The sequence below is a fragment of the Tetrao urogallus genome, assembly GCF_951394365.1.
Source record: "Tetrao urogallus genome assembly, chromosome: 11".
Classification (NCBI taxonomy): domain Eukaryota; kingdom Metazoa; phylum Chordata; class Aves; order Galliformes; family Phasianidae; genus Tetrao; species Tetrao urogallus.
The window spans coordinates 17,248,484-17,271,392 of NC_136824.1; the positions used below are offsets into that span (position 1 = coordinate 17,248,484).

At 39.6% G+C, this 22,909-nt stretch overlaps 1 protein-coding gene across 2 annotated transcripts in view; it reads right to left on the reverse strand.

The window, feature by feature from the left end:
• SCAPER (S-phase cyclin A associated protein in the ER) overlaps positions 1-22,909 on the reverse strand; it is a 120,218-nt gene that overhangs the window by 34,821 nt on the left and 62,488 nt on the right. For both annotated transcript variants that reach the window (XM_079540744.1, XM_079540743.1), the window contains exons 19-21: positions 16,963-17,078; positions 8,953-9,076; positions 2,121-2,350 (exon numbers count right to left, since the gene is read on the reverse strand). In XM_079540744.1, coding sequence (XP_079396870.1) covers positions 2,121-2,350; positions 8,953-9,076; positions 16,963-17,078 — 470 coding nt within the window. The remainder of the gene's footprint in view (positions 1-2,120; positions 2,351-8,952; positions 9,077-16,962; positions 17,079-22,909) is intronic.

The following is a 22,909-nucleotide window of genomic DNA, read 5'->3' on the forward strand; positions in this document are numbered from 1 at the left end:
CCAGATTTGTGAAAAGCATCAGCTATGTCTCAGATTTTTTTACTTTCCTCAAACGCATTTACTCAAAATGCTTATGAAAGAAATGAGATTTCTCATTCAACAGAACAGATTGGCATCACATTAAAGAGAGAGATGAAAGAGGAAATAAAAATGACATACATTATAGAATCAAACAAAAGCTGACAAAATGTCTTAAGGCTTAGCAACTGAGAGAAACAGAATTCAGGAGAATAAGCATGAAGAATAAGCATCCAGAGGAGTGTGCAAAACCTCTACGCAACTGGTGAGAAAGGAATATGGGTTTGTTCATACAGTACTTGAAGAGTACAACACCTGAAACCTTCCCAGACACGAAGGAGTTCATTTTTGTAACATCCCTGTATTCCGAGGAGCTGGTATGAGCTGCATTTTCCTTGACAGAAACAGAAGCATGGACACATAAATCCACTTACGTCTTATTTTGTGTATTCAATCTGAGAGACCTATGCTCTTGTTTTAACGGTATTTGGCATTACATAGCACATTATATACTCTAAAGTAAAGTTCCCACTGACTTGCTGTTCAATGTGCTCAGCACTGCTGTAAATCAAACCCAGCTTTCAAGCTAGGACTCAAATTAATGACCGCCTATAAGAAGTCCAAGTGATGTTGTGTAGCACTGCCTAGGAATGCTATGTCACAGCAAGGACCTCAATCCTGTTCTTAAACTCAGCCTTCTTATGGCCAAACAGAAGTCTATGCTCTTCCTTTCTACCAATGTTAGCCTGTCTGCTGGGTACCTTCCCATGTTTGCAACAAAAAATGCAGTGGTTCTAAAAAGTCTGTCTCCTTAATTACATATAAGTTTTCTCCTCCTCAAAATCACAGAACAAAAACAGAAGGAAAAGCCATGTTCTGAGATCTATCTGAGAAGTAGCACCTAAAAACTTGTCTCACTGCTACTCTAATAACAGATAGTTTCTCTACCTGCAAAGCCTGGGGAATTTCCTTTTCAAATCAGGCAGATCATGATTGAAACACATCAGAATTCTCCGGAAAGTAAGCTGTTACGTTTTATGAACGTTTCACTTCCAAATTTTAACACATCAAATCAGGCAGTTACCACAGGGACGCTCAGCCACAACTTACATTCAAGCCATTTTACCGAAGACCTAGAATGTTTCAAGCAAAAATGACTGAAGGAATGTCTTTCCCCTTATCCTGCTAATAGAACTTACAGAGTTATTTTGATCAAAATTTTACTCACAGCATATTTATATATATATATATTGTATATTATAAGCATATAGAAAGGAAAGCTGCTACTAAAATACAGCTATGTTATAAGAGTTGAAGTCAAATTATAGAAGTTATTGGGTGATCTTTACAAGAGAAAGTATTTATTGTATAGAAAAGTTCTGTGAATGCATGCATGGTATTCAGGATCACAAGTGCAAAGGGCATATACAGCTGGTGCAGAGAATGGAGAGAAAACATGGAAGGAAGGAAGCTGACTCCAAAGAAATGAGGTGAAGAAACTGACAGAAAGGTAACAAAAGAAGGTGAAGAAACCTAAATTACGAGGATGCTCCACAAGTCACACAGCAATTAAAGATGTTAGGATTAAAAAGGATCAATGAGGAGTGCAGACAACATGGAAGACTAACATTAGGGCTCGTTATAACTGTCCAATGGTTTAAATGAAAGCACGTGATTAAGGCAATATTTGCTACAAGGATTAACTGAAAACATTATATGGACAAACCATACAGGTGGATGCACAAAGCCACTGTAAATAAAAACTAATCTATAAAAGATAACAAAAAAAACCAAAGCAATTTACCTGCCACAGATATTCATTAACCCAGAGACAGATAAATACAGAAACATATTTCAACCTCAGAACGAGTGAAAAAGTGCACAATTAAAAGACATTTGGTCTTTTGTATTTCTGTGCCTGCATTTCTCCTGAAGAAAATCTTTCTGCTTGAGAGTATAGCACTTCAGGGGTCTTCTGACTAGACACATATGCTACTTCTACTACATTAGAGTTAGAGGAGTTTGTCTCTTAAGTCAAAGTAATTTTCTTTCTCTGTAATAAAGGAGGATTAGAGACATTTCAAGATTATTATTTTTCTAACCTGATCAAGTCTTGGATTCTGCTGTTGAAGGCTTCCACTTGTGAGGATTTGCTTTTCACTTCCTGTATTATCTTCAGTGTTGTAGAGTGGTTGTTTCCATCTGGGAAGCTGGAGATTAGGCACCTGAAAATCACAGCTGTTATCCTCAGGAGCCCCGCTGTTAGACCTTCAAACACCTGCTTATTTGCACTTCTTCCTGAAGTAGCATTATGGTCATCTGGAACATTAACCTAAGTAAAAGGGAAAAAAAAACAACATTTATAATACAGTAAGAACTGTAAACACATACGAGTAGAGCAAAATACAATAGTGAAGTCTAACAGTGCTGAGAGACATTCAAATATTTCAGATATAAGAAAGGGTCTATATACTCCTATACAGATATTATCATTTAAAACTGAATAAATCAAGTCAAAACTGAATTTAGTGTTTAAGAACCGAAGGAAACTCTACAGCAGCAGGGTATGTCATCAATATGGTTCTTGTGTAATACATACACTGAACTTTTGATGAGCAACTAGCAAAGAAACCTTTTCTTTAAAAAACCACTTAACTGTGAATAAACTAATGTGGACTTGGATTTCAATACTGTGTCATCACAAAGACATAGTACATATCTAGGATACACCAAGCATTGAGTAAGTGCAGCAACAGCTCATTTCTGTGGAAGGAACAGCCTTTAGTATTGCACAGTAATCCTCTACTTGACTTTGGACAAATGCAATGTATGTGCATCTAAAAGAGCACACTGAAATACCTGACAGTAGGTACAGAGTACCATGGGAGGCCACAGGGGGTATCACTGGGTAGTGATAACAAGGTACAGTGAGGAATGCAGGTTTTTGGTTTGTTTTTTTTTTTTTTTTCCAGTCTGCAGGGAGGTAGCTTTTACATGCCTGAATTCAACAACAAATTACAGTAACTGTGGAGGCAAACGAAGAGGGTAATACATAGCTGCCTGAAGCCAGTAAAAGAGGGCAACCTTAACTGCATCCAAGCAGATGAATTACAGTGGATCCACATCACAACTGAACAAAAGTCCTGGCAGATTTTCTTCTAGCAAGTATCAAAACTTCTAGCAGTTTACTACTACAGTTAATACCCCAAGTAGGCAAGTATTTCAAAGACTGAAGGACTCCTCAAAGGCAAGATCACCTCCCTGAAAAAACTGAAAAAGAAAACGAAAACGATATCCTGGGAAGACAGAAAGAGTTGCATGAATTCCAGGCATAACCCAACATAGCAGGAACATCAGAATGGACAACATGCAGTAACACAGTTCTAAAACACACAGCGGGCTGCAGGAAGTTTTATTCTCATCCCAGGTTAAAATCATTTACAGCCAGTATAAACAAGTGAGGTCACAGTAAATTGCTTCTCCCTGTAAAGGTATCAGGAGGGATTTGGTAACACTTGGTGACAAAGAACAACATGCACATTTTTTCATTATTCATGAGCTCCGAGCCTTGTGCCGGTACTTAAAGCTCAGTGCAATAGCCTGCTTCTGGTGGTGAGCCAAGAGAGCAAGTGAGAAGCCTTTAGCAGCTTATTCAAGTTCAATAGGAAAAATAATATTATGTTGCTTCAGTAACTTCTGCTGACTGAAACAACTCAGGCCTAATGATTCTAATTGCCTGCTGAATAGATGGATTAAGGTTTGTAACGTATAAATTAATTCTAATGTGTCAACCTGTACTCGGAACATCAGGCTTTAAAACACGGCTAACAAATGCTACTCAGAGCTTTTTCACCTAAGATGAAAAAAAAGATATATAATCTCTCTTAAAAGATTTAACAATATTGTAGCAAAGCCTTCCAGCTGCTGTGATGAATAGTATTATATAAACAGATGTCTATTTTTCTCTTCTAGTTAAATATATTTACATAGAGCATACAGTTCTCGTATACATAAGTATGGAGTCCTTAGTTATACAATTCATGCCTCAGTATAAAACCATTCTTACTAATTTGAAGAATAAATACATCTGACACTCTTAATACAATCTAACATTTCTCACCGAGCTGATTTTTCACTTTTCATTTTTTTGGGAAAAACGTGTAGGTGGATGAACACAAAGTGAGAACAAATGTAGTTTTTACCCAGTCTATGACATAGAGGAGGTGAAAGGGAACCGTTTTAAAGAAAATGGGTAAATTTGAATTTTGTTCCTACCTTATTTTCCTTTGGAGTGAACTCACTCAGTGACAAAAGATCAACTCTTTATTGTAGAAGTAATTAACAGAATAGTGTGAAAGCATGTTGAGATTTATGTACAACATTAACTGGGATGCTTGCAAAAGTGATGTACTGCTGCATGTTAATCATTATATCACGTAAGGGGGTAGGAAATCTTAAGATTTAATAGTATAATTGTGAAACCTTTCAAGCTCTGCCTTCTGTGTTTGATTACAACAGAAATTAATGGCGTTCATGAAAACCAGTTTGTGGAGCATAGGCTTTGGATAAGCAAGCATTACAGAACTTCCTATTTTATTTGTGAGGTCTAAGAGGCCTCATAGTTTAACTGTCAAAAATCTACAAGTAACATTACCTACCTAAAGCGACCTGTCAACTGATTGGTATCGTAAATGTTTCAAGTACAAAGGAAGAAGAGGAAAAATGCCTTCAGTTATCTGACAGATCCAACATCTCATCACTATTTTAATGTTCATGATGACTGTCGATGCCAGACGTCATAAAAACTCTTAGTTGCTTTAAAGCAGTTTTTGAACCAATATGGTCTAATGACCAGATTTCCAGCTCTGGCAGTCTCCATAAAAGCAATCCAGTAGAGAATTCCCATTGTGTAAGGGAATCCCTTGGTTGTGTAGAGCTGCTGTAAGCTCTTCAGCTGCGCCCAGCATCCAGGATTTAATCCTGCAAGATGCTGAACAACGTGGCCCCAATCCAGTAAAGCACTTAGGCACACATTCAATATAGCTGAAAGTGCTATTCGGTTCTGACTGATGCCACTGCAAGTACCCCTGTGTATCAATGTGCATTTCTTTGTGCTAACAAAAATATACAGTTTCCAGTTAGCACCACAGAGCTACCACTGAAAACTCATTTGTGCTTTTATTTTTCTCGTAAAAAGTATAATCCTTCACAGCCATGAGATGCTTCAAATATTGAGCCATTAAACCTAAATGGAAAGATCTCCAGCCTTGTAAAACACTCCATTTCTAGTCATCACTGGGCTTGCTTCTAAAACACTCCTGAAAATGTATACCTTCAAGACAGTATTGAATATTGGATTTTCAGTGTAGCAACTACTGAACTAAAGAAATGGAACCTGTCCAGGAAGAAAAAAAATATATATATTTTTAATGTATGTAATTATTTCTTTTATCCTAGCCCTATTTTCAACTGCATGCTATGAGACTCATGCACTGGCTTCCCAACTGAAGCAAATGAACAGAAACCAAATTTTCGGTCTTTCCGAAGTTACATTATTAAAAGGACAGACAGATGTTGCTCTTTTTTACACTGCCAGCATTGTCTGAATTGCTTTAGAAACAGCCCAACATGCAGAGCTGACATCCAGCTGAGGCACTTTTCTGATGACCTTGATACTGCTAGGTGCTGGTCCTTGGATCTCCAACAGAGGGACAAGAGGGATTCTCAACCTCTAAGTGACCTGGCAGCTAGAAACCCTCCACACAGACAAAGAGAATTGTTGGTACCACCGTGCCCAAGTGCTATGGAAACTGAATGGAAGTTCAGAATGGATCGGAAGGGTCGAGCAGCACATCTCAGTGCCTGGGAGTTCACAATTCCGGTCACAGTCAGAGCAAATGAACATGAAGTCAACTTATTTGCTGCAGAATACAAGAGGGAAATGTGCAAACGAAGAAATACAATAGAGCAATAAAACAATTAAAAACATCTTCATTTTCTCATTAGTATAGATTTGTATTACAGCTTAACTGATAACCACAGATATGCTAGGATGGAAAAGATCTGAGCGAGCCAACAATAACTTCTAAGCATTTTTACTGGCTAAGATGTTCTCAAAAGCTTCTGGACATTTCCCTTTGATCTACCTGAGAGCACAGCTAGCAAACAAACTGTCACATCTTTCATGGATCATCAGGAAACCATGAAAGTACAGGTATCTGAAATAGACAGAACCCCAAAATGCTTACTAAATCATCACTTACAGATGTATGTACAGAAACATACGGTTTATACAAATGGCTTTTCCAGATAGCTGCGTGGAAAAGAACTTGACCAGTAAAAAACCCAACCACAATAAGAAGCTAACTGTACACACCTACAGTTCCATGTAACTGTTTGTCTCTGACAGAGTACAGTCTTCCAAAATATACAATTAGAAAAGGTTTTCATTATTTTGCAGCTATCATCTATGCTCAGGAGACAAGGAAGAGCAGAGATAGCAAGTCTGTAGAGAAATGAAGTTACTTCTTGACCATCAGCCTCCCACGAATGTAGACAGCAAGGTTTGATGCAGTCGCCTTTCAAAGTCGGAGCTTGGCTGCTACTGACCTCAGTGGGCACTTACACATTACCTGAACTGATAGGGTTAAAGGCTGGATGTTGTGTTGAGGGACATGGTTTAGTGGGAGCTATTGGGAATAGGTGAACAGTTGGACTGGATGATCTTTTAGGTCTTTTCCAACCTTGGTGATTCTATGATTCTATGATAAGAAGGCTCAGGAAGGCAAAATAATAAGTCATGTCTATAGAAGGTTTAGGAATGAGGTAAATTGCAGGAAGAAAGGTCTAATAGCTTTTAATAACTAGCTCGAGCAGGCTGGAGGTCACAAAAAAAAAAAAAAAAAACAAAAAAAAAAACCAACAAAAAACCCACCCCAAACCCACAAATCTCTACAGTTGATTCCTTATCAGTTGCCCAGCTCACACGGGGAGGAGAAAAAAAAGAACCAAACAAAAATGAAACAAAACTAAAACCCCCCAACTTTCCCACAGGAATAAATATATACTACACTTCCATAAAGCAAGTGACCATCTTAAATTCAAATATTTGAAATGGATAGCTTTGAGTTTTAGGTAAAATGAAGCTGACATTGCATCACATTTTGAGGTTTAAAAACAAAACTAAAATCTAACTATATTGCATCAAAGCGAGGTTGGTATTTGCTGCATTTAAGAATATTTTTAAAGCTTTTTCAAAACTCAAACCTTTCTGTACACAGCGAATGTTAGCACATATTCAATAATTTTTTAAAATCTTGCAGTTACATGTTTTTTTTGCTTGCTTGTTTTTTTACAGAGTATTACTTGGGGTTTATTATGGGAATATACACGAGACAGGAAGCATAAGCATCACAAGCATCACACAGCTCACCAAAGCAGTTAAATTCTTTGGAGGGCTGGCCTTTATATCCCGGCATTCAGAGCCTGATCCAATTAAAAGAAGTGCTTTCCATGTGGCCTTTTTTCTTAGAAAAGGAAAACTGAAATTTGATCTGAGTTGGTGTATTTTTGAGAGAAGAATCAGGGTTAGGGAGGTAGTGCTGTACTTATTTATTTTTTACTTAAATACATATTTCATGGAATGATGATTTCTCAGTTCAAGGGCCAATTTTGCCTGAAGAGAACACAGAAGACTTTGTGCACAGGAAAGAAAAGTCCACTGTGGGTCAAGGGGAATTTTGTGCTTTAGTTCCAGTTTTGTTGCAATCCAACAGCAGTATTTGGCGGCAAGCTGAGAGTACATCCACACATTGTAAATTTCCTCCATGCAGTATTTCTGATCTCTAGGTGGCCGACAGACTAAGAAATACCCTCCGTATTCATTCAGAAGAGGTTCAGGCCATTTGCACAGAGCTGTGCCGATAAAAGGGAAGGTGTCTGGCATCAGAACGAATCTTGTCACTTGCAAAGTGCTGGAGGATTTCATCTCTTTGTAATTAAGCAGGGAGCCTGTGCTCTGGCTCGCCCTGCAGACAGCGAGCAGTGTTGTGACTGGCCCAGCACAATACATGCACCTTTCACTAAGTATATTTGAAATCTAATACCTGGAATCCTCTTGGAAAGATTTGGTGGAGAACAATGAGCTGGCAGCTACTTAGAGGACACCATACAGGTTGCATTCCTGTTTTCTTTGTTTGTGCCAAAGGCCTTTGGACCACCTTTTTTAAGTGTTCATCAGCAGTCCTATGGCTTGTTGAGTCTAACAGCGTCATTTGAATTATTTAAAGTACGTACATAACTTTTCAATTAACAAACTGCTTGGCTCATGAAAATACATACACACGATTTATAAGTAGAAAACCAGGACTAAATATCTTATGATGAGCAGGTCACTATGAATTAAAAATGAGTTTTCAAATAAAATATTTAATGACGTTTCAAATTAAATGAAACATTGGAAAATTAAAACCTTCACTGTCAGAGAGTCCTGCTATTGAAACACCTCTGCAAATGCAGTTAACAGCAACATACTGAACTGCGTTGTGCTTTTGATGCCGAAACACATAAGAGCACAGCAGACATGAACAACTCATGGCATTCTATACATTAGCCATTGCCACAGGCTGCATTAAAAAAGAAAGCCCCAGAATGGGTTAAGATTGACACACTGTCCACTCTCCAGAGTTCCCAGTGTGCGTGCTTCTGCAGAATTCATTAGCAGCACAGAGTATACCCATTTGTATAGAAGTACAATACATGTAGTTTACCAAATACATACAACATACTTTCCTAATTGGCCCTTTATGATCATAATGGTCCTTTTCAACACAGGCCATTCTATGAGTCTATGATCTCTTGGAGCTCTTACACTGCAAATACTGTAATATGTTTGTGAAAGAGGACAAATTTCTACATTAAATGTATTTTACATACCGTAAACTGGTGCATCAACAAGTCCATTAAAAAGGTGATCTTGTTACTAAAAAGAATATAGGTGCAGTTTTCTGTACAGTTATTGCAGGTGAGTCCATAAGCATTTACTGTACTGCAGAGAGACCTAAAAAATCAGGAGGAGAGAAAGAAAAATAAATGGAAGAACATGACAAAACAATATTTCAGTAATTTACAATTGTTCGTCTAAACTTGAAACTGAATATTTAAATGAAATAAGGGAAAAAAATAACACCTTAAGTGTAATGAAGCCATATTTAGCAGAACTCCCACAGTGCGTGGCTACTGGACTCTTCTGTGTTCGTGGTTTACATCTAATGACATGTCTTGGAACATACAGTTTGAAAAGCTTGAACTGCCTTGTGATATCTGTTAACTTCTTTTTATTAAGAATAGCTATGCACGTGCATTCTCAGCAAATGCACACATGCATTCGTAGTACAAATCTAACACAAATTATGGCTGTGCTGCAAAGGCATAGCAGAGCTAAAGAAATTAGCTGATATGCTGTGTAATTGGGATAGGCAATATTCTTTTCTTCTAGCTTATTGGGAATTGGGGTACAAGGCCCCTCTTCTTAGCACAACCTTTAGGAGCAATTCATGGTATCCTGGGACCAGCTTTACAGAGAAGCATTTCTGCAGCACCTATAAACAAATGTAAGCAACAGGGAGCACTGAGTAGCTCAAACCAAGAAAGAAGATCTGAGCAGGTGAAATGCCTGTCCAAAAACTTCTACTGACATACTGTGAACTGCACAAGCTTTAAGCATCAGTGTGCAACTACAACAGCACCATGTGATCTACACCTCTGGCTGCAGGAAGAGGTAACAGGTTTGCCATAGAAAGAACAAAGTGTGAAACACAACAAGCCACTGCAAGCTCCAGGTACACCAGACACGACCTGCTACTCTCCCACATGTGGTATTTACATCTGCACAGACCCCCAGCGCTCCCAGAACAGGACGTGTAGGGAAGCTGGGACCAGTCCTACAAAATACACTCAGAGACAAGAGGAATGTGACCAAGGATAACACTGTTCCAGAATAAACACAGAATCAATCTGTAGAACTCTGCTTCCCACAGAAGCAATCACTATTCTTATACAAATATGCACACGGACACACCACACAAAAGCATCATAAATATATACAATAATAAATAAAGATGGTTAGCAACTCGAGTTGTTTGTCTAAAGGAAACTGAAAAGTATCATCAGTATTCTGGCATCATCTTTTTCTCAGCTTGAGAAACAATTCTGGGCTTACAAACGTGTTACCTCACTTGGTTTGATCTGTGAAAGTGCAAGGAACACCAACACCTTTCCTGTGTCAATATGCCAATTATCACCACATCACCAACTCTGTACGTTTTACTGTAGTGGTAATTAATTTCCCTGTTCTGTCTAATCAAATCAGTTACAATATGCAGTTCACATGATATGAGCACAACATTAAACCATTATTTATTGATAAGAGTGGTTAATTTTTGCCCATTTCACCTGATTTTTACCCTACAATGACAGCATTCAAAAATTCAATTAGCACGCTTCATATGCTTTTTTTTTTTTTTTTTTTTTTAAAAACATATCTTATCCTAATTACATAAAGATATTTCACCCTCCTCAACAATAGTGAAAAAACATTAATCGACTCATAGACTTTTTGTGGATGATTATTCCCTGGGTGGGTGAATGTTTGTATGGGGCAGAGAGAGATGAAAATACGTCAGTGCATCAGTTGGTTTTTTTTTTTTCTGAGTTAAAATGAAAGGTGCTGATTTTCTTTTCACCAGCTATTCTGATTAAAAAAAAATGATTTATTCAATTTAAACATAAACACTGCAGGATCAGGTGGGGCCTTGGCAGGTTAACTCATCGTTTCAGCAGTGCTGCAGGGTTTGTGATACGATGCAGCTAATTCACAACAACGTTTCTTGGTTAGATGGGATTTTCAGAACTGCAAGGACGAGCACTTATTTTCCATTTGAACACAGAAACTTCCCACTTACTGAAGAAAATCAACTGCGATAATGCATCGTGCTTTTGTATTTCCCAATTGAATCCTATGTCAGAAAAAAGTATCTGAAATTTCAGAGGCTTAAATAATGGTTTTGAAAAGGTGCTTTAAGCAAATGGATGTCAAATTAATTTTTCACAACAATAAAGGAGGTTCTTTTAATTGTAACATAAGCTTGCTAACTGCGTTTCGTTTAAATGCATTCTGCTCATGGCACGTTCTGAACTATGACTCAGTTCCACTGTTTTCTCCAAATTCAGAATTGGAAGTGTCAGCACAGAAGCTGTCCCCAGGTGGTTTGCAGTGTTAAATGGCAGATTACAGCCAGCACAACTAATTTCTTTACTTTAATCTTATTAAGGGCACAACAGCTGTCAACTGTCACCATTTCTGCACAAGGCCTCCGAGACGAGCGCTGAGAGCTGCGAATGTCAAGCAAGAACTTTATTTAACCACCAGCTCAGCTCTCTGGGACGGACAACTAAAAAAGCAGCTCGGCTGTTTTTGCTTTTTTCCCCTCTTCCTGTCTGAAGCTCTGATTGCTCCTCAGTACAAACCTTGTATCTCAAGCGATGGGTACTGCAGCTGAAATGGAAGAGTGTGAGCTTCACGCACAACACAGCTGTTTATTGATCACTGATGGTGCACTAAACTTTGTCCCTCACCCACAAATCAGCTTTACAGCTGTGTCAGACAGCACGCTCCAAACGCATAATAAGTCTACCCTCTGATGTAGGGCTTTCCTCCTGAGTAAATCCAATTAGAGAAACACTCCTCCTTCTGGTACACAAACTTTGATCCAATAGAGAAATCTGTCTTAAAACTAGGCAAAAAACGTGCATCCGTGTAATATGTTCATTTCACATGAATATAAAGAAAGAGGACTCATTTTACCCAATATCTTCAAGCTAGATCCCAACAGTTTGTGTGTACCTATGTGGATTTCATGTCTGCCAGTGCACCTTCACTTTCCCAAATGCACGCCATCATAAACAAGCTGACAAAGGCTACCTTTCATTCCAAACCCTGTTTGGAAAGGTTGCTGCCTGTTGAGGCAACAACAGTACCCAGCCACACAGAACTGAGCCACCCTCCTGCACCACTACATAAGGGCGAGGAGTCAGAACTTCTGCTTGAGAGAAACATCAGCACTCTGATTCTTCTCTTAACAAAGCAATCAGCTGAGAGCAGTGGAGGAGGGCTGCTGCTGAAAACCCATGAGCAGAATGACTGCATGATGGTAAGAAGGGCAAAAGCTCGCTTGACCTTGATTTTCAGTACAAATACAGACCGTGAAAGCGGGGGCCTCACAATCCAGGGTAAGAATTTGGATTGAAACAAAAATGAGTAAAAATTGAAGACAAAAAGCCCAGCTTTAGGTTGGCCCTTTACTCTTGGGGCCTATGATATCAAAAGGAACCCTCAAAAGCATTGTAGGTTCACAGTCAGTAACTATTTTGTACATATTTTACATTATTCAATGCTTCAGCTGCAATGTCTCATCACAATTAGCAGAGAAGGCAAAGCTCAGCAACAATTCTCCTTCAAGACACTTCCAAAAACTCATCAGATTTGTCCCGAAATGGTACTCTACTTGGGAAAAACAAAACCAACACCCTAAACAACTACAACTTAACTATCACACAACAAGTAATGGTCAAGCCATTCCTCTCCCCTAGTGTTTGTGTGACAGAATCTGAAAGACCTCCACAGAAATCCTCCTGTGTTGGTTTATCAGTTACTTCACTGCAAGATTTGGATCTCAAGCCAAAATCTACCTAGCAGTTCACTACTTTTGGCAATAAAGCTTGTTTCTGTATTGTGTGGTAGGACAATAATGTCTTGGTTTTGAGTGCTGCGAGTGGGACATCCAGCCCTGAGACAGACAGCAACAAGATACTGCAGAAAAGAGCCAGATGCTGCAGGTTTCAGATGCTGATCTTGCAGAGAGGTCCCTCTTCTGACTACATGTCCCTGTACTTTCAGTCTTCGGTGATTATTTAGAGGGAATAACTGCAGGAGAAGATACACAAGTGTGTTTTCCAGTTTGGGTTGAAAGATTTGTGAACAATTCGATAGAAAAGCAGGAGTAGTAAAACCAGCACAGGTTGGCTCCTTTAGTGAGTGCTCATAAAAGGAAAAATTACAAAGAACAAACCAGAAACAGTTCTCAGCTCAATACCTTCTTTTCTTGAAAAATCCCAACAAAATAACAACTGCTTGTGTCAAGGCCATCTATGGTACCATGCAGGTACCTTCTACCACAATAGCATCCACTTTAAACAAATACTAAGAGAAGCTGTATGCATAGAGAACATAATAAAGACAATTTCCATCATGCCTTAAATAGTAGACAGTCCCCCTTTGTTCATTAGGACAGCTACTAATTTGTATGTGAAGTGCTGGCTACCTAAGGAACTCAAAATACTTTGCAAGTGTGAATGAAACAAATCCTACACAAAAATCCTTGTTTGTTGGCAGATTTGCTCCAATTGTCAAGGGCAGTAAGGAGGCACAACACAAAGGGGATGAGTTGCCCACAGTATATATGAAAGGCAATGCGGGGATGTGAATCGTGTTCTGGTTTTGATCGTAAGTCATGAAATTGCTTTATGGAGTTCCTACTTGCTTTTCCATACAAGCATAAGGAAAATACCATAAAACTCTGAAACCACTTGAAATTCTGCTGAGCGTGCTGAACGTGAGCAAACTCAGGAAGATTACAAAATGCTACTTTAAGAAATAAGGCAGCTGAACACTAATTTGTATGTTAACATCAGTAATAAAATCAACTGTAATCCATTGCTTTCCCTTTTCTTTCTTCAGTGCTTTATTTGAAGGGAGGAATACTGTTGGGACACCACATGTATTATCTGTCTCATAAATGTCACATCTTTTCACGGCATTTGCTGCCCTGCTAAGTCTAACTACCAATCTGGACAGGGGTGCAAAACAACAGGCATATTGTTAAATCTTTGATAATAAAGCTTTATCCTGTAGACATGGGATTAAAGTTCTGAGCTGCACCATACTGCCAGGATTTTGGAGAAAGAGAGATGTAGATAATAGCCCATGTAATCTCCTCACCTACTTGTAAATAGCTTAACCTCAACACAAAAAAACAGACACATTCCCAGTTTGAGTACCAATGGTTAAATGTACATGAGCATGCAAACAATTGTAAGGCCAGCAGCATCCTTCAGCAGGGCATAGCTGGCCAAAGGAAGACAGGAAAGCAATTAATGAAAGGTCTTAATTTAACTCGCCTCCACAGGGCTTTGCTTCACCTCTACGCAGAAATAACTGCTGCTTCATTTCATTCAAAATATGTTTTTCTATACGAGAAAGAACATCACTGAAATCAACCACAGAGGGTCTGCACTACGTGCAGCAACACCAAGTTCGCTGTGACGCCCCCAGCATACATTATGCTTTCTAACTCAGTTTTTAATGTATGTAAAAAAATTAGTCTTTGCTAAAATAGTTTATCCTTAGAAACAACATGGAGTATCTTACCGCTATTTTGCAGCATGTCACCTTGAGAAGCAATAATGATAGAATGCATTCGAAGTCTAGCAAATATGAGCAGCAATCACATGAGTGGGAAAGTTTACTAGCAGTGATTAGACCCACAAAAGCATGAATCACACACGGCATGATGACTGAGAACAGGTTTTGCTGAAGAAATAAGATGCCCTGAAATCCTATTAGTAACTTTGAAAACTTTGATTTCCTTGTCATTTAAACGTTTTCACCCTATTGTTAGGGCAGCACAAGGAGATGAATAGCAACAGACCTTTGCATTTAATAGTAAGCTCTACAATGCACATTAAGTACAACATTAAAATCCCTCGCACGGGGAATTGGATTGACTCTGACTTCAGCAACTGTTTCTTGGAAGAAACGTCACCCACTGAAAAGTTATGATCATAGCTAAAAGTGTGCTGCACTGCATATAGAAGCAGTAGGCTGCTAGAAACAGTAGGCTAGCTGTACCTATATAAACCTCTCCCATATGTTTGTTAACATAGAAACAGCTGAAGTTTGACACCGTGGCTTAGTGTTCTCTTATGAAAACTGTATCTGGAAAAGTTAAGTCTGCTCCTTTTATTCACGTGTCAAAGGCACAACAGGCAAGTTCCAAGTGCCATTGATGTAACAGTCTGAATAAAATCTGCCACACGTCTAGCTACTTCATCTACAACTCTGCCAACAGAGAAACAAAACCATCCCAACTAAAAAAACAAAAACTAGTAATAACTAGCAATCCTCATTCACAACCAAGCCTGTTGGCTGAAAGACCCAGCTGGTGAGTGGGCTTTGTGCTCCTGGCCTCAGCAGCAGTGGCACTGACTTAAAACATGGATGGGGAAGGGAACAAGGCTGCTAATGGGTTTTGCAGCCACAACCTTGAGAGCTGGAAGCTCTCTTTGAGTACCAACACAACATATGAAGATAATCTAGAGATGGAAGCTGGCTCCTTGTAACATAAGAGATAGCACAAGTTTTAGGAGGTCACCAGAGAGGTCTCTGCAATTCGTGGGTTTTTTTTTTTTTTTTTTTTAATTTGTTACATATTCTAGGAACCTCAAAAAACAGCACACTTGTTGTGCTTAAGGAAAAGGTAAAATTTTTCTTCATTTCTCCAAGTGCTTTAGTCATTCACACTGACAAACAAGGCATTAAACTGGAAGGATGCTGTCTGAACATTTAACTTACTCCCAGCAGCGAGTGGAACTTTGAAAGCGTTTTCCAATGGTTCATAAAAGGCAGGCTTTGTATCTGAGTCATGAATGGAGCAAAGCAAAGGTGCTCCACAGCCTTGAGAAAGCAGGAAATGAAATATAACAGCATTAGCTCTACTACTTTCCTTCTTTAGGAAACAGAAGTCAATTTAACCTCATGTTGTGCTTGTTCCTATATAATATCTGTAAGGAACTTACAGCTTTTTTTTTTTTTTGTATGCTCTTCTGTAGCAGGAATGAATGAAACCATATCAACTGCATTCCCCAAATGCAAGCAGTTCTGCTTAAAGCAATTTTATTTCTGTTTGCATTAAATTTCACACTAGAGCTTAACAGAATACATTGTTAATTGAAAATACAGCATGCCCCACTGTAAGTAAACAGTGATCTTAATTTGAGGTCTAAGCTCTGGCACAAGATCATCATTTGGTAGTCCTCCAAGTCACAAACACTTTGGTCGAGAGGTCAGTATGATTACACTGTTTTTTAAATGCTTCCTTACAGATTGAGTATTATTTTTCATTCTCCCAGCTGCTGCTGAGCACTGTAACATCAATTCAGGATCAGAGGAACTGGGTGGACTTACAGGAAGTGCATTCTGCATGAACTACAGGGAATGGAGGAATTTTATTCTTTTCGAAGAGCAAAGTTAGGATATTAAAAGCACTTTTTTTTCCTAGGTGCTCTTTCCTAGCACTTCATATCTGGTCCATAATATATTAATAGTCATTAAAGATCCAAAACCACACAATGCAGCGCTTACATTCAAATCATTAGAATATCAACTTAAATCTACGAAGGAATTACAACAATGGCACACAGCAGAACATTCTAGACTCGGTTGCTCTTGTACAAAAAGCATCCTTAGCTCTTTTATAGCACAAATGGAATTTTTAGGGATTAGACATTTCAACCCTTCTACTCTTACGTGCTATGAAGAGTAATTCCTCTAATCCACAAGAATTTGGATTTACTTGTTTGTAGGAGCCCTTTCAGCTAGCACTATCTCAAAACAACTGCTTCACTTTAAAAGTCTCACAGTACAGGGAAGCCCTGGACTGAAAACCAGAGGTTGAGTGGAAATGTCTTTCACCTTTCATGGCAGCACAAAACAGAGCGTGACCTTTTTTTTCCTTCAACACTGTAAGAAGGAAGCAGAAGCAGTGAAGCAGATGTTAAATGAATATTCCAGTGATACTAAATGACAACGGAAGGACCAATCATACTTACTTAAAAGGAATCCGTGAAGCTGTGTTCAGATTGGTGGGGGCAGTCATTGCTTGAAGAATGTGCTCCAAGGCAGTCAGTCCTCCTGCAGCCCGAAACGCTATCTGGTCTGCTGTGTTCTGCAGAAACAAAATCACAGCAGAGAACCCACAGAAACGTTCAGAAAATTCATGCATAAGCCAGGTGCCTGGAAGACAACCGCCCTGAGATATTGTGTCAACACAGGAAATATTTAATACATGCATTTATCATGATGAACACCTCTGAAAAAGGGCAGTGAGATGCCAGTACACGAAGAACATTCTTTAGAAGGCACAGGAGCAGAGATTCTCATGTTATGGTCTCAAAGGCAATACAAACGTACCACATGCTATTATTGAGGTAACATCTATAGACTAATACCATAATGCTTTCCATAATACCATAAATATTTTCCATAAGAACATACTGTTGTAGGGATTTCACAGAAGTCAATCTTTACCTATTGCTGTTACCTTTGTAGTTCTACTCCAATGCTTTTTTAAAGGATTAAGCAAACACGGACCATCTCTAGATGGGTATTTCCTCTTTCTTACATGCTTTTCCAAAAGGAAACTACCTCCAGGCTCGTTCCTTGACGTGGTTTATGTATGCATAAAATTGCTTATGCAGATCACTTTAAAACATGAGTGCCATCATTATGCTGATGAAATCCAGTTACGTATTTCAAAGCATGGGAACCCCACAAATTCAGTCCCTTGTCTGGAAGAAAGCCTGGCAGCATCACCAGGCAGAGTGCCAGTTACTAGAAATGCTCTCTGACAGATGCTGCTGAGGATACGAGCTGGTTAGCTCTTCTGCCTTCTCAAATTAATTACTTGGAGTTTGGGAATCAGGTTTAAAAAAAAAAAAAAAAAAGACATCATTTTGGTAATGCTTCAGTTATGGGAAACTACCTAAGATTGAAAATGTCACTTGATTGGTGCAGGTTCTCTCTTCTTTTTCCCGTCAGGCGCTTAGCAAGTAACAGCAACTCAAAATTATTACCCTTCCAGATCTTTTGTCACATCCACTGCTTGCACCTTATTGAAAATGCACCTAAATTAATCAATGCTCTTGGATTTGAAGCATCACATTTGCTTTTGGTTTGTTCTGCATTCATCATGCTATTGGTGTTGCTTTCAAACAGATTCCTTGAAAACTAATTCTGTATGTAGTCCTAGCATTACAGATCAGCTCCTTATTCTAGGGGTCCCCTTTGTGCTTCCACTTAACAGGATTTCACACCAAAATGCCATTTTGCCATCACTGTTACAGTCTGTAAACGTTACTAATTGATGCTCATCTGCTGCTGTGTTACATTGTATTACCACTGACCTGTATGATAAAATACAACACTGTGTCTGTGTTTGCATGCAAGACCTACTGGAATCATTACAGCTTTCACTTCTGTAGCTCCAAAGGCACGGAGCAGATCAAGCACCATCTCAGTATGAAAAATGACAGACCCTGTTGGGAGACAACATTAAGTCCCCCTATTTGGGAAGAGCACAAACCAGTATGGCACACCTCTGCTGCCTGAAAGAATGCTCCAGTCTACTAACTTCACCTCTGGAATTACTTAGCTAGACGCTCAGGAACACTGTCTCAATTTCACTAAAGAAACAGCTCTTTGAGAATGCCTGCATACTTCTGTGGGAGGTTTATTTAGCAAAACAATCAACGCAATGGGGCTCATGTTTGTTGAACAGAAGAAAACCCCACACGTTTGTCGATTTTTAACAGTGGAACTTTTTGGCCTTGCATATTTTCAGAAATACAACAATCTCTAAAACCATTTTCATACATCTCAATCATAGGTACAGAAGGATGCCAAAGCTCTCACGTTGCCCAATAATATGCAGGAGATGAGGCAGAAAAATTATTATTGCTGCCATTCAGGCATTTCTTAACAGAGAGAGAGAGAGGCACAAAAGATGCCACCTAAATTTGTCTTGCACATTACAGAAATAACAACAGAGATGAGGCCTTCAGAACCAATGATGTAGCACTCAAAACTAATGTAAGAAAAAGAAATCTCGTTTTCCCTGCATTTCAGAAGTCTCTATCAGTGGGAAATGCAGCAGCCTGGTTTGTACAGGAAGAATGGTGACACAGCTGAAGTGATGGCAAGTATGAATCTGTAATTTTTTGGATCATTATGTACTTGTCATTTAAAGCACGTGGCTACCAGCTTTGATACAGCAGCATACTCATCATGCATCTCTTCAGCAGAACACGTGCACACTAATGCACAGGTGGCAAACTGAACAGAAATGACCATAAACACGATGTAACAATCTTTAGGATTAACTAATAACTAAGCATTTCAGCAAACTTCTAAAATTCATCTTTGTTTTTTAATATCGCCAGACAATCAGGAAAGCTCCCTGCATAACAAGCGAGCATGGCTGACTTATTTTCCTACCTGTTACAACACCTTAATGGATTTGAATTCCTCTTCTGCTCTCCTATGGCTTGAGTGACAACTGACTAATAGGATTACAGGCTCTGTTCCAATAATACAGCTCAGCAACATGCCAGCGAAAAATGACAGCCTAAACCTGAATTACATGGCCTGGGAATCCATCCAATTATTAACTAAAGTAACTGTTATTACCTAACCTAATCAAAGGAGAAGCAGCTGTTAATCTTTGGTGGCCTGCAGTGTAGCAGCGGTCAGGCTGGATGAACCGTCTTTGTACTTGACTCCTCTACAGACAATAATTATGTCCTTTGTGATCACGAAGGAAGGGCTTCCTAACCTTTCAGACACAGGCAGCAGATGGGGAACAACTAACTGTGTTCATTAGCAAGACAGGGCAGATTTTATCAGGGTTTGGCATCTGTGGCACCTTTGGAAACACCACTTACCCAATGATACTGGCAGGTCTGGCAAATTCAAAAACGAGCAGGCTAAATACAAAGTTCAAAATAACAACTTCATCTTGTTGTCTGACATTTGGTAAAGAAAAATAAACACAGCTAAACCAAGCTGTTGACATACGCTCCTCGTCACACCCAACCACCCTGCTCAGATACACAACATAGAAATACACAACATAGAAATACGCAACAGGGCCAAGCGACTCGTGCTGGTACGTTGCTGGGTTTGGCCTCACACATCAAAGAAGCTAGATATATAAACAGCATGGCTGTGAAACAAAATCAAAATGGGAGAGATCTCTGAGTTACTTACAAAAGCAGGCACTGACTGACATACAGGGAGCATCATTCACCAACACCTGTTGATGCCTACATACATACGCTCCCCTGCTCCTGCTTTGCACGGGCTGCTGGGCAAACTGGGAAGTTTGTCAAGGAAGCCTGGAGGTCAGAGCAACCTGCCTCAGCGTGAGACACTGCCGAAGCACAAGTCAGTGCATGGCAGGGAAAGCAAAAACACAACTGCATCTCAGGATAGAAGCACCTGAAGGGAAGGATGGTTTCTCATACACACAGAAGCTGAGAAGGCATGAATTCAGGTAAGAAGATGATTTTTTTAATGCCAAGAGTAATTAATGACTACCATAATATACTAAGGATATAGTCGACACTCAATCATTTGAAGTTTTTAAATCAAACCTGATTATCTCCTAGAAAAATATGATCCTAGTTAGACTGTAATTTATTAATTTGGTGCAAGAGTTATTGGGTGAAATCCAATGTCCTGCACCAAAGTACTCACTTCCATACATTTCTCCTGTTAAAGCACTCCTACTATTTAATACATAGAGGAGAATCAGAAATGGTGAAGAGCTTTAACGATTTCATGTCAGCTTTAGCATCTCTGTTCTATGTAACTGCAGCACTTCACAGTTTGAACAGCAGCACTTGCATGTGAAACCATCCCGAACTAACTACAAAAACACTGCTGTGCAAACCAACTCCTCTTAGACAAACCTCCACAATCAATATTCTAACAGGGATTAATGTTTTCCTTCCCCAGCTATAAGAACGTGTTCTGCCAGTCTGACCAGCTAGGTTTGAATGCAAAGCTGAATGGACAAAATGGAAAAGCCTTTTTAAAGAGAGACATCATGAGCAAAAATTGTTAGTTAGGAAGTATTTCTGAATCAGACCCAAACCCTTTGATACTTTTTCACTTCTGTTTCTGAAAGAACACACTGAACTTGTGTGATTATTCTGCACTCGTTGAACTGTTCACTCAAGGGAGAAGTAATAACTAATTAGTAAAATATAATTGAAATCCATCTTCAGTACACTCTTTCCTTTTATCTAGTGTTTGAAGATTCTATCTAAAACGCCAGAGGCTAAGAAATGCAGTTCAAAGCTGCCTTCGAAAAATAAACTTGACAACTGAAACTTGGGCTGGATATCCCCCTTTTTTCCTCCTTCCCTTTATATAAATACCTAACATGCACATACAGAATCACTAATCACATGATGATATGAATGTAAGTATACACTCTTGCACTTGTCCTCCAGACACAAAAAATGGTGCACAATCACTGGAGATAAACAGTTTTGTTCCCTGTAATACTTCTCTCTCATGAAGTTAATACTATAATAATACCTCATTTCTCTTGAAAACGTGGTTTTCAACCAAGTGACTCTACCTACAACAGAGTATCAAACACTGTACATCAGTGGGAAAATGCTGCCAGACAAACCAGGTGCAGGATTCAAGTATGAGTGGCTTAGTGTCATTTGCACACCGTTGGGGAGCAGCATTCAATCACGTTAAGGACATATCTATCGTGCATTTGTACCAACTCCTCCCTCATGAATTGCCTGTTAACATGTTAACATGTTAAGGGATTTGAGCTCTTCAGGTAACACCAAGCAAGGCCACAGTAAGGATGGCTTGAGTAATGCTCCTTCATACCTTACCCCACAAAGCTAAGCCGATTCTGAAGCCTTACAGATGAGGCAGCTCCTCTGGTTTCTGTGTTTACATTCCATACAAAACGAACACAGTGGTTTCATCCAGGTAAGGATGCTCACTACCACCTGCCTGAGATGATAGGTAGATAAATGGGTGGTGCTTTGCAGAAGGAGTTTTGCTCCCTGCACGATGCTCAGCACTTGCACACTTCCCTGTAGAACTTACCCTCCACTCTCTAAGCCTTTTTTTTTTCCTTTCCGTTAATGAGTTATTATTATCTGCAACAACTTTGCATATATTTAGAATAATAGAATGGCTTAGGGTGGAGAGGACCTTAAAAGATCATCTAGTTCCAACCCCTGTCATGGACAGGGCTGCCAGCTACCAGATCAGGCTGCCCAGGATCCCATCCAACCTGGCCTCCAAGGATGGGACGTTCACAGCCTCTCTGGGCAGCCTGTGCCAGAGCCTTATCAACCTCCGAGTAAAATATTTCTTCCTAATATAAATCTCTTTGTAGCCAATCCCCCTTGTCCTATCACTGTCAGACAGCGTAAAAAGTCAGTCTTTCTGCTGCTTGTAAGCTCCCTCCAAGTACTGGAAGGCCACAGTGAGGTCTGCCTGGAGCCTTCTCTTCTCCAAGCTAAACAGGTCCAGCTCCCTCAGCCTTTCCACATAGCTCCAGCCCCCTGAGCATCCTTGTGGTCCTCCTCTGGACCCATTCCAACAGCTCCACATTGTCCTTGAGCTGGGGGCCCCAGGCCTGGACACAGAACTCCAGATGGGGCCTCACAAGGGCAGAGCAGAGAGGGGACAATCACCTCCCTCTCTCTGCTGCCACCCCTGTGTTGATGCAGCCAGGATATCCGGGCTGCAGGAGCACACAGCTGGCTCATGTCCATCAGGACCCCCAAGTCCTTCTCTGCAGGACAGACATGCACATGACATGCCGTTTGACTTGTGCCTATGGACATCCTTTAATGTATACTTGTGTTTCCAAACATTTGCCCACACTGCAAGGTAAACCGTATTGAGTAGGGCTCCTTGCTGAATTACTGTACTACCCTATCAAATAGCATGAAT